At 44.8% G+C, this 12,734-nt stretch overlaps 1 protein-coding gene across 6 annotated transcripts in view; it reads left to right on the top strand.

Annotated features, from left to right (window-relative positions):
- The window catches only part of cdon (cell adhesion associated, oncogene regulated), a 41,901-nt gene that overhangs the window by 26,614 nt on the left and 2,553 nt on the right, over positions 1-12,734 (top strand). For 5 of the 6 annotated variants that reach the window (XM_077541702.1, XM_077541703.1, XM_077541699.1 and 2 more), the window contains 15 exons: positions 15-154; positions 1,378-1,656; positions 2,272-2,418; positions 2,510-2,653; positions 2,771-3,067; positions 3,179-3,451; positions 5,906-6,162; positions 6,281-6,455; positions 7,493-7,612; positions 8,198-8,401; positions 9,131-9,312; positions 9,667-9,772; positions 11,098-11,220; positions 11,348-11,533; positions 12,343-12,617. In XM_077541702.1, coding sequence (XP_077397828.1) covers positions 82-154; positions 1,378-1,656; positions 2,272-2,418; positions 2,510-2,653; positions 2,771-3,067; positions 3,179-3,451; positions 5,906-6,162; positions 6,281-6,455; positions 7,493-7,612; positions 8,198-8,401; positions 9,131-9,312; positions 9,667-9,772; positions 11,098-11,220; positions 11,348-11,533; positions 12,343-12,617 — 2,841 coding nt within the window. In that variant the 5' untranslated portion in view covers positions 15-81. The remainder of the gene's footprint in view (positions 1-14; positions 155-1,377; positions 1,657-2,271; positions 2,419-2,509; positions 2,654-2,770; positions 3,068-3,178; positions 3,452-5,905; positions 6,163-6,280; positions 6,456-7,492; positions 7,613-8,197; positions 8,402-9,130; positions 9,313-9,666; positions 9,773-11,097; positions 11,221-11,347; positions 11,534-12,342; positions 12,618-12,734) is intronic. The other variant, XM_077541701.1, reaches the window with a different exon arrangement.

The raw sequence follows: 12,734 nt of genomic DNA on the forward strand, positions 1-12,734 counted from the left end.
TCCCCTTGTTCCAGGTTGGCCAATCGGAGGAGGGCGCGCACGCCGGGCGATCACGGCTGCCGGCAGGGGTCCGAGGGCGTCATGGACGGTGGCCTCAGGGTCTTCCTGTCCACTCTGCTGTGTCTCAGCCAGTCCCTGCTCATCAGCTGCACACGTCAGTTGCTTTTGGCCATTTACCGATTACCTCCACCAAGGCTGTCTGTCTACAATCCATCCATCTGTCCGTCTGTTTGTGCACCTTAAGATGTGAAGTTTAGTTTGATTCCAAATTTGACGACCTTTAGTTCCAGTAGTATTTGGTGAAGGTCATCATTTGAGTGTAAAGTAGCCAGACCTGGAGGTTTTTTTTTTTTTACTTTTATGGCGGCAAAGCAAAACCTCCCATTCACGTCTTTGTGTGCTTTACGCGTAGCAGTGCAACACTCGAGAGTCCGTGTTACTACCATCTAAACTGACTTTTTTTTTTTTTTTTTTTTTTTTTTTTTTTTTTTAAACAAACTCCTTCACCGCGTTGAGACTCTAGCAGTACAATTCTCAGTTAGGCTTGTCAAAGTTAGAATTAGGTAGAGAGAGAGAGAGCGATAGCTAGGTAGCGACTAGCGAGATAGCTGGAAAAATAGCTAGCTAGCTATTGAGATGATAGATAGATAGATTGATTGATAAATGGATAAAAAAAAGTGTTCCCTTAATTGTTTTGATTTTTTTTAGCAGTACATATATACATATAGTGAGATAGCTAGGTAGCGACTAGCAAGATAGCTGGAAAAATAGATAGCTATCGAAATAGCTAGCTAGCTATCACGATGCTAGATAATGATTGATTGATTGATTGATTAAAGGAACAAAATGTTCCCCTTAATTTTTTTTTAACAGTACATGTCTACATATAGTTAGCTAGCTAGTGAGATAGCTAGGTAGCGACTAGCGAGATAGCTGGAAAAATAGATAGCTATCGAAATAGCTAACTAGCTATCGAGATGATAGATAGATAGATAGATTGATGTGTGCGTAAACCCGTCGTGACTGCGTGCCATGTCCGGGCAAAATTTTTAAACGTTCAAAATTTTCGTCACGACAAAATTTCGCGACGGGGTCGTGAACTATGCGCAAACTGTTGATGAACTCACACCAACAGCTCACGTCGAGTTATAGTTCAGTTCGTGCCCCAAATGGCACGACTTGCCATGCCAAACTCGTGGCCAAAAGTCGCGCATGTGTCAGCCTTGCATTACCTTCATCTTCCTCTGATGTCTATTTCCGAAGCTGACGCAGCCCACGACCATCCCGCCTACATGCGCATCACGTCAGAATTTACCGCATACAGGAAAACGAGGTTTTACTCCCTTCATTCATCATCCGCTCTCTTTCCCTCCTCAGCGCAATATCCGTTTTTCCGCTCTGAGCCCGCCTCACTGGTGCAGAGTCCGGGTTCGGAGGCTCGCCTGCGCTGCGCCGTCAGCCCCCCGTCGGCGGCGCTCTCGTGGCGCTTCCGGGGCGCACCCCTGCTCGTTGACACCTTGCCCGGCGTGGAGCTGAACAGCGGGACGCTTAACATCGCCTCCCTGCAGCATGCCCACGTCGGCGTCTACCAGTGCGTGGCACGCTTGCACCATGGGCTGGCCGTCGCCAGCCGGTATGCACGCGTGGACCTGGCAGGTACGTGGACTTGTGAGATGTACTCATGTTTTACTTGAGTATGGTTCGATTCATGTAGTTTAGTCAAAGTTGAAAAAAAAATAAATATATATATATATATATTTTTATTTTTTAAATATTTTCTACATTTTTTAAAAAATCATTTATTATTTTGGGGAGACAAACACTTATTGGGAATATATCCCCATTTTAAAAAAAGGGAAGTAAGAAACAAATTAAATACAATAATAAATAAATAAATAATTAAATAAAATGGGTGTTCGTTATTTGTATATTTTTGCTGTTTATGGAGCGGTGGGGGTTCTGGAGGCCGTCGGGTCCCCCTTTGCACGCCACTGCTTGTAATACACAATGCTAGTGTGTTTAAGTAAAGTACAGAACCATGAAAATCTATTTAAATTACCAAATATTTGATACTTCCCGACACTGCATTAAAGTAATGAGGCAAGCCAGGAAGTTGCTTTTGGAAAGGGGCGAGGACGCGTGCCGCTGAGTGGCGCCGGGAAGGAAGCAGCAGGACCTTTGACATCCTTAATGAGCCTTCGGGTTTTCCTTTCCTCAGTCATAACAGCACTCGCCACTTCCTAACGTTCCCCTCTCCGTTGGGCCTTGCAGAAATCTCCGAGTACCAAGACAGCCGGCGGCATTCGCTGTCCGTCCAGGAAGGCGAGCCAGCAATCATCGAGTGTCCTCTGCCCGCTAGCGTGCCGCCGGCCTTCCCCAGGCTACGAGTGCGAGGCGAGCGCGTGGAGGCCTCAACAGGTTCTTCTTTCCGAACGTGATTTCTTTTGGAGGTTGAAGACGAATTGCGGCTTGTTGGTCACCGGTTCAATTGACCTGTCTCTCTTTTTAGACGACTACTTGGTTCTTCCATCTGGGAACTTGCAGATCCCGTCCGTCTCGGCGCGACATCAAGGCGTCTATAAGTGCGGCTCGTACAATCCTGTCACGGGGGAAACTGTCACACAGACCCACGGTACAAAAATTTCTGTCCGACGTAAGTCCTGTTGGAATTTCAAACTATTTTGATATACATAAAATATATGTATTTGTATTTCTGTACACTGAGCTTTCCCGATTACGAGACTAATGTATAAAATTCTATTTTATTTAGATGCCGACTCCCCCTCCTCTCCCGTACGTATAGTTTACCCCACCACCCCAAAGAATGTGACACTGCAGCGGTCCCAGTCGTACACCCTGGAGTGCGTAGTTTCCGGAAATCCGTCGTCGTCGTCGTCCACATGGCTCAAGAACGGCGAGCGGATCCGACCGGGGCCTTCGTTGCGGCACCTGCGTGACAATTTGGAATTTGTCTCCGTGACGACGGACGATATTGGAGTGTACGTCTGTGCTGCTGAAAGCGAGCGAGGGACGGTGATGAGCGCCAACTACACCGTCAACGTTCTCGGTGAGTATTTGCAACTTTGAGCACCACAGTTTATTATTGTTTATATATAATATATATATAACATTTTATTTAAAGATTTAAAGTCTAATGGGAATTTTCCCCCCCTTGAAGAACCCGCGTTCATCTTGGAGGGCCTCGTTGACCTGCAGCACAAATCTCCCGGGTCCACTGCTCGTTTCAGCTGTGTGGCCACGGGCAACCCAACTCCCAACGTCACCTGGCTGTTCAACGCCGAGCCCGTGGCCGCCTCGCACCGGGTACGAATCTCCGAGGGCCAGCTCATCATCGCCGATGTGGCGCCGCAGGACCAAGGCGTGTACCAATGTTTGCTGGACAACGGCATCGGGTCGGCGCAGTCGTCGGGAATGCTGAGGGTGCAGTCAGGTACGTCAATCGTCTAAGAAACAAAAAATTGTCAGAGAGGTTGAGTATTAAAAGTTACTTCAGGTCACATGTACTCAGCGGAAGTAAACATCGCAAGAGAAGCTGTGCAGTGAAGAGTCTTGAGTCAGTCCTCACGCTTGGAGCGGGGGGGGATTGCGCCAAGGCCGCCCTCCTTTTCCCCAAGCTGGATCGTGAGAGTGAGCTTTGTGCACGCCGCCCGGGGATAAGCCCCGCGGACGCTGGAATGCGAGGAGTAGCTGTGAAGGGTTAGGACAGGGGAGCGGACCACCCGGCTGTCAACGTGCTACACAACCGCCTTGTATTTACGTCGTGGCGTCCTCCCACTCCTCCGTCCTCTCCTCCTTCCATCCCTGCCTCGCGTTTCCACTGGAAGATGCAAGCAGAGAGCATGCCAAGCTGATAAGGACGCTTGTGTTGGGAGATACCAGCCAGTGAGTTTAACCAGCATCCCTGAAACATTTTGCTTGTTCAGGAGCGCTGCAAAAGCTCAAATCTAACAATGACAAAATATCTCAACTCGAGGATCAAGATATTTCTTCTTACCAGGAAGTTTTTTGTGTTAGAGCATTTCACTTGCTGCAAGTATTTTCCCTTATAAATCTTAAGATCTCAGATGTTATTGGGGTTTTTTTACAACTGGGTATGTGTAAGTCAACTTGAAACGTTTCTTGACAATAATGTTATATGTGACCTCAATAGTCTAACATTCTGTGACATTGTGATTAATATTACATTTGTGGAATATGAGTGATGAAGCAAAATCCAGCCGTTTTAATCCATCTCAGGAAGCGGCCATTTTTTGCCACTTGCTGTCGACTGAAGATGACATCACAAGTTGCTCAGCCAACGACCAATCACAACTCATCTGTTTTCTGAAGCTGCGCTGTGATTGGTTGTTACCTGAGACCTGAGCAACATCGATGCCATCTTCAGATGACAGCAAGTGGCAAAATGGCCGCCCCCTGATATGCATAAAAATGGCTGGATTTTGCTTCCTAACTCTTATTCCACAAATGTAATATTAAACAGAATGTTGTGTTTAGACTAGTGGGTCTGCATAGACATAGTGTCAAAAACATCATTTCTCAGTACCTTATGCTATGTTCCCGGCACCCACATTTCAGGACAAAATAGGATGGATGTGACAGAAGGGGAACAAAATGGTCAAATGTGACAGGCTGTGAAAGCAGGAACAGATTAATGGCATTTCCATTCATTTGAATGAGAAAAAAAGACGATTTGAGAGCTTGATTACGGAATGAATATGTGAAGGGTACCACTGTACTTCCCTTTTTTTTTTTGTTGGGAATCCCTTGTGGCTTTGTTCCCACTTTCTGCCTTGAAAGACTTCCTTTAATGTTGGCATCACTTCCTTGACATTTTTCCTCTGCTTGTGGCAGCCTCACGACTACATACAGTTTCTCTCTCCGCTATTTTAATGGCCGGCGTGCGGAATGTGTGGCAGCTGGCGGCGTTCCCGGGAATCAGGTTTAGTGTTACCAGCTCCCAGCATGTTTACTTTTGCAAAAGTGTAGCGGTGGCATGCTGGCGTGCGCGCACACGCACACACGCGTTCACTTGCACATTGGTTCTGACAATGTATTTCAGACATTGTTGTCATCCAAACTCAACGTACTTGCATCTTCAAATAATTCGTCCATCCATTTTCCAAATTGCTTTATCCATCCTTTTGTGAAGCTTAGGACTGGTCTTAATTTGCTCACAGGTGTCAAACTTGAGCATTGGCTCTAGATATGGCTGGCCTATTGTATCATTTTATGTGACCCCGTAATGCGATATTTATGGCTAAATAAGGTTATTTTCAATTTTGGCAGAAATTCTGGACCGAATTTTTTTTTTTTTCTTCACTTTTCACAGCTATTACATTTTTTTTATTTTTTATTTTATTTTATATACCGGTATATTATTATCATCCATTATTATTATTATTATTATTATTATTATTATCATTATTATTATTATTTTTATTTCAAATCCCTTTTTTTTTTATTTTTTATAATTAACAAACCAGGTAAACAAGCGACATCTGCAGTGGTGTAAATTGATTGTTGTCATTGTTGCTATTTCCCCACCTCCTTTAGAGCAACAATGTGACCATTTGTTGTTTTGCCGAATCCCAAATAAATCGAGGAAAAGTGTGAGGATGTGTCAGAGAGTGGGCCAGAGGCATGTGATCTGCACACATCTCTTTCTCCCATTTTCTCCTCGTATTACGAGTTGAAAAGGCCTTGTTTTCTCATTTTTGTATTTTTAAAATGTCATAGATGGTGAATAAACCTGACAGTTGGTATGCACTTTTTGTTTTGTTTTTTTTTATGTTAAAACATATCCTAGTTTGAGAACCACTGTTCTACCAAATGTGTGTTGTAGTTCCACTTAAAAAAATGTCTCTTACCAATCTTTGTCTGTCAGAATTGAATCCCGATGTGGACGTTTGGCCCTCGCTGCCGCCCATGCAGAGCGACGAAGGTGACGAGCGCTTCCTGACGGGGGAGGACGAAGACACAGACGGGCCACCGTCCGACGGGGGCGGCGACCGTCTCACACCCGACGCTCCCATCATCACCAGCCCGCCCCAGACGCACAAACCCGACATCTACGACCTGGAGTGGAGGGCGGGGCCTGACGGCGGGAGCCCCATCAACGCCTATTTTGTCAAATATCGTAAGGTAAAATAAAAGCCAAAGGAGAAGCAAATCACCAAGCTTGATTGTCATTGAGCTGCTGCTCATTTGCGGTCAAAGGTTGTCATGTGCTCTACTGGTATCCTTTCCCGGTGTCTCCCAGGTGGACGAGATGGCCACGTTGATGGAGAGCTGGCTGACGGTGCGAGTGCCCGGCAGCGAGCGCTCTCTGCGTCTCTCCGATCTGGAGGCGTCCAGCCTGTACGAGGTGCTCATGGTGGCCCGCAGCTCGGCGGGTGAGGGACAGCCGGCCATGCTCACCTTTCGCACTGGAAAAGGTACATAGGAGCAGGAGTAGTAATAGGAAAAGTATTAGTAAGAAGTAGTAGAAGTAATGGTAAGAAAAAAATAGTAGTAGTGAATGAAATTTGTTGTGAACACTTTCTAAAAAAAAATTTAAAAAAATTAAAAAATGTTTGGATTTTGGATTGCATTTGTAATAAATAATTGGACAGACTTTTTTTTTTTTAAAGAAAGATTTAGTTTTTATTATTATTATTATTATTATTATTATTTATTAATATTATAAACTTGGGCAGGTAAAAGAAGCTCAAACTAAACCCAAGCGTAAAGCGGCTGCGCACCCCAACAAAAATAACCACAACAGATGGAAAACCGGTCCAAAAGTAAGCCGAGCCGTCCACAAAAGAGCTTGTGTTAAGTGTATCCCAGAGTCGCTGTTTTATTATGTTTCCAGTTAGCCTTTATCACAACGCACCTCCGTTCAATGTTGGGAATGTCCTCAGTCTCCACTCTCTGCTCGGTTCTGCAGCTGTTGTCATAATTTTCCTTTCAATTTTGATTACAATATATGTTAACTCAGAATTCATGATGTGTAATTGTTATTTATAATAAATTAAATATGAATAATAAATTGATTATGTAATAAATTCATAAAATAGTGTACTATTTCAATATGTGTGCCTACGGTAATGCTACGCAAAAGTCCGTACTTTGCATTAACTCTGATGCAACATGGCTGCCACTTATGTCCATACGTTGCCTTTGACGTGAAAGTCGCCCCTACCAACATGGCCGCCAGGTAGGCATATATGTGAACAGTTTAGTTGCGCTGTGGCCAGTTGTGGAACTATTCTGGCCTGTTAGATCGAGATTCCACTGTACAGGGTTGCTGAACTTTATATAAACCGACGAGTTTCTTTTCAAAGTAATACAGTGGCAGAAACCTGAGCCTCCTCCTGATCAAAAGACAGCGGCTCAGTGTTCGAGTGCTTTTGGCTGGTGGGGGAATGACAACTGGGAACATGTGTGGGACTTTGTTTAGCTTGTTCCTTACACCTCCCTTCTCCTCCAGAAAAGACCGCCTCGTCCAACAAGAATCCGTCCAACAAACCTCCCGTCGTCCTGATGCCGCCCAAAGCGCCCGAGGACAAAATGCCCAACACGCACTTCGGGGTGGTGATCCACGACAGAGGTAAAAGTTATTTTTGGGTTGATATATTAGGTGGGGGTTTTATGAATACATGGTTTAATCACATGACACAGCCAAGAGTGCCCTGGACTTGTTTCGCAGGGGGAAACCACCGCAAAACTTTGCCTTCTGCTAGCTTAATGCTAACTCACAATGCAAAACGCCATAGACCAGGCTAGAAAATATCATTGGTCATCCTGGTGTAAAACCATAGATATGAAGACTAGATACGCCACCATGTTGCAGCAGCTGGTTAACGGACGTGCCTACGTGGCGGCCATGTTGGGGAGGTCGACATTCCCATCAAAAGCCGTTCATTGTGCATTGAAATCGTAACGTGCTCATTTCTCAACCGAATTTCATAAAAGGACTAACAAGACTCAGTTAAACTTTCCACTAACCCTTGTCTCCGTCTTCCTCTGCCGCCTGTCTAACCGTGTGGCTCTCAGCTGCTTTCGTAAGTACGCATTCCTCCCATGATTTATCCTTTCCGCTTCCTCCTCTCCTTAATTCCTTCCATCCTTTCCGCCCTGTCGGGATGGGGCGACGCAGTTCAAAGGTTCACACGCGTCTTCTCGACTTTCACAGTTCCCGAAGCTCCCGACCGGCCCACCATCTCCATGGCCACCGAGAGCTCCGTCTACGTCACCTGGATCCCCAGAGCCAACGGCGGCTCGCCCATCACGGCGTTCCGGGTGGAGTACAAGCGCAGCCGCAGCGCCGAGTGGGGAGTGGCGGCCGACAACATCTCGCCGCTCAAGCTCTCCGTGGAAGTTCGCAATCTGGAGCCCGGTGAGCCTTGACTGGATTTCGGTTGGTTTCCCTTTGGTGCACGGGTTCTTCAAATAAGAAAAACAAGAAGAAAAAAATAGTTGCCTCGATTTAGCTTTTGTGGATTACAAATGACCTGGATGACATAAAGTTAGAAAAAAAAGAAAGAAAGAAATTGAATATTGCACAGGTGGACAAAAAGTGTACTTACTACTTTCTTATTTATTTTTGAAATAGTATGATTCAAGCAAAAGTTAAAAGTAGTCCTCCAAATACTTACTTGAGTAAGTATGAACTACTCCTGAGTAACTGGTGATCTGTTTTATTTTACGATCAGAAAATAAATATCAAAAAGTGCAAAATATAAAATAGGATTGTGCAAATTTGAGCACTTCAACTAAAGCAATAAATAAATGACATCTTTATTTATTTATTTATTTATTTATATATATATATATATTTTTTTTTTTTTTTAAATCCAGTACAATTTTTTATTTTTTTTTTACTGGTCGTGATAGATTTATTTTTATTTTTCAAGCAATACTGTACTTTTTTAAAATACACATTTCAGTTGAATTAACTTTATGACACATTTGCATGAAATCCTTAATTATGATTTGTACGCAGTAGTCACCAGCTTCACATTTAAAGCACTACCTTTTGGACTTGGACATGAGATGGCAGATTTTAAGGCCAGCTTCTACTTCGTGACCTGTCTTGACTCCACTCATGTTCATCCGCGTCCCTCAGGGGCCACCTACAGGTTCCGCGTGGCGGCGATGAACTTGTACGGCGAGGGTCCTCACAGCATAGCGTCAAGGCCGTACCAGGTGCCGCAAGCCAGCCCGCGCATGGCCGAGCGGCCCGTGGTGGGACCGCATATCTCCGCCACCGACGCCATCAGCGACACGCAGATCATGCTGCGCTGGACTGTGAGTACGCCTTATTATGTGTACGGTAAATATAGAGTGACAAGTTCCTGCAAACAGCACGGGAGGGTTAAAAAAAAAAGAGGCCATTACAAACGGACATAAAAAGGCAGCGACTTCCCTCCTCATTCTCATGCCGATGAATTCGTCTCGTGCAAACTTTCAAGAGCCGAGGGGCGCAGATGATAATTGCCGCCCTTTTTGTAACCTCCGACTCTCATTATCTGTGGGCCGCTTCCGCACAATCAGAGAGCGGACGGCTGATAGCGAGCCGCTCCATTAGCTGCGAGGGGAAAAAAGGGTAATGGTGGTTTAATGTAACCATGTTTTTTTTTTGTTTTTCCTCCCCGTCTTCAGTACAGTCCCTCGAGTAACAACAACACCCCCATCCAAGGCTTCTACATCTACTACCGGCCCACCGACAGCGACAACGACAGCGACTACAAACGCGACGTGGTTGAAGGTGCGTGAAAATGTAAAAAACAAACACCCAAGAGAATTTGCTTTGCAAATATATAGCAACCCTCTTCAACATCCCAGCAGAGATGTTGCGCCTCTTTTTCTCGAAGTAAAGCCTATTTAAAGCCATTCAAGGCATCACGTTTCATCCTGCCACCATACATACATACATTGTGTACATACTAGACTGTATACAACATACAGTATTTGCTTCTCCAGCTGTGGTTTTGCTGAATGGCTTCCAACTTAATTGGCCTGAGTTGAAATAGGAGAGCGGGCAGCGGCTCGGGTTGCCTTCTGGAATGCTAACTGGCCATCGTGAGACAGGAAAGGAAAAGAAAGGAAGTGGTGGAGCTGGTGGGTTATCTATGGACTTCTCCACTTTTACCACAGGTCAAACTTCAGTCAAGGCTTATTTAAGGTAAATGAGAAAGTTAGTTTTGGACCTCGGGTCAACCAGCCTGGGGATAAATATATATAGAAATAATAATATAGTAAAAAATACAATCCTGATATAGTAAATAAATAAATATGAACCACAATTTAAAAAAACAAAAAAAAATGAATAACTTTTAAATGAATGAACATCATTATGCTGCTACTCGTCTTCTTACTGATGCCCGTAAGAGGGAACATACTGTATAACCTCTATCCTGGCCTCTCTTCACTGGCTGCCTGTGAAATTTAGAATCCATTTTAAGATTCTTTCATTAGTTTTCAAATCTCTCAATGGTCTTGCCCCACCTTAACTCGCTGAGCTCTTGCACCCCTACACACCTGCCCGGTGCCTCAGGTCAGCAGACCAGACACAATTGGAGGTACCGAGGGCAAAAATTTGAAAATTTATTGAAAATAAAATGTAGTAATAATACAATATAAAAGTAACAAGTACAACAAAATTAGAAAAAAGAAACACATTTGAGAATAATTGATTGTAATTTTCCACAAAGTAGAACATAATCCACATTGGTTGAACATGTGATTTTTTTTTTTTGTCTTGTTGCACGTGTTTGAGTGTGTTATATACAGTATGTGTCTTTGTGTGTCTGTGTTAATAGTGGAGTTGAGCCAGCACAAACACAAGCTGCCATATATGGAGCTGAACTAGAAGTGCAGCAACTGTGTGAAGGCCCACGGGACTGACAAGAGACGTGTGTGTGTGCGTGTGTGTGTGTGCGTGTGTGTGTGTATAATGGAGGGGGGCGCATGAAAGAACACGACCTCAGCCAAGTGGAAAAAATAATGACGCGTTATTAGACAGGATTAAAACCTCCACAAAACACCAGGAAGTCGCTGCTAACTAACCCCCCCCCCCCACCTTCTTCTCAGGTGTGAAAGACTGGCACATGATTGGCCACCTGCAGGCCGAGACGTCGTACGACATCAAGATGCAGTGCTTCAACGACGGCGGCGAGAGCGACTACAGCAACGTGATGATCTGCGAGACCAGGGGTAAGGACAGGCCCAGCCAACAAACAAAGATCCCGAAAAACTAGGGACTAACTGATGCAAAATATTTGGCAGAATAAAAATTCTATTTTTGGCCGATTTGAAAAGACTAAAAAAAAATTTATTCCAGCTCGGCAGACTCCGGGCTCGCCCAGCCAGCGGCCCGTCATGCCGCCTCACCCGCAGGAGCCCGCCGGCCCGCCCGGGGGTCTGCTGTACCTCATCGTGGGCTGCGTGCTGGGCGTGATGGTCCTCATCCTGCTCGCCTTCATCGCCATGTGCCTGTGGAGGAACCGGCAGCACAACAACATGCACAGTGGGTGTTGATGTTGAACGCCGCACTAGGGATAGACCGATTATCGGCCGGGCCGATTATCGGTACCGATATTTGGCACATGCTAATGACCCTGGAAGCTCCCTGCAATTTTTATTTTTTTTAAACAAATCTGTCAATATAGTTTAAAAGAAAAAGTTGAGTTTTTTTCTCCCAATTTTACTGCAAATGAATATCGGCTTGAAATATCGGTTATCGGCGTGCTTGACTACTAATAATCTGTACCGTATCGGCCTTGAAAAAAACATATTGTTCTATCAGTACGCCGCACCGAACGAGCACTTTTTATTGAACCTTTCCAAACATCCGTGGTCGGCTTGAATAAACAGAAGAAAACAATTAAATAAACGCTTAACGAATGAAATTAATCAAACTAACTTGAGGATAAATCATAATATACAATGCTGCCATCTGTTGGCTATAGTTTATAGTTAGTAAGTATAGTGTGCGTTTTTGATTTCACAAGCCATTGACCAGGCAGCGCTGCACTTAGATGTTGCGCTGCCCATTGATTTAAAATAAATAAATAAATAAAATTAAAAAATGTAGTTGACCTCATTTAACGTTTATGGTGGTATACGTCGTGATTTTACTAATCGTTATTAAACGTTTTTGGGTGTCAAAGAGTTTAAAATTTAATTTAAGATTTAATTTAAGATTTTAGTTTTATACGTGACCTTGTAAGGAGTAAGCGGTTAGGATAATGTATGGATGGATGGATTTTAAGTGTTACGGAAATATAATGGGACGAAGAGTGAGCCTTGTGGTACTCCGTGTGTTTCCTGCCGCAGAATACGACCCGCCGGGTTACTTGTACCAGCCGGCTGACATGAACGGACACGTTCTGGACTACACCGCGCTGGCCGGCACCGGCCACATGAATGGCGGCGTCCACGGGGGCTACGGGCACAACGGTGGCGGCGCCATGTTGCCCCCGGGGTGCCACCACTTGCACCACAAACATCCCAACGGCCTGCCGGTGCACAACGGCAACGGTGGCCTCTACACGGGCGGACATACTCACGGCCACGACGGCACCCTGCCCCACCCTCACCACCACCACAATGTGAGTGCGGGACCCCCAAGGTGCTCCTCAGCTGTTTTGTTTTTTCTATTCTAAAATACAATTTTGAATTTAAGTGTGTCCCAAAGTTAGTTTAAGGATACATTTGTAGGGATTATT

Source organism: Festucalex cinctus, chromosome 13 (genome assembly GCF_051991245.1).
Source record: "Festucalex cinctus isolate MCC-2025b chromosome 13, RoL_Fcin_1.0, whole genome shotgun sequence".
Classification (NCBI taxonomy): Eukaryota; Metazoa; Chordata; class Actinopteri; order Syngnathiformes; family Syngnathidae; genus Festucalex; species Festucalex cinctus.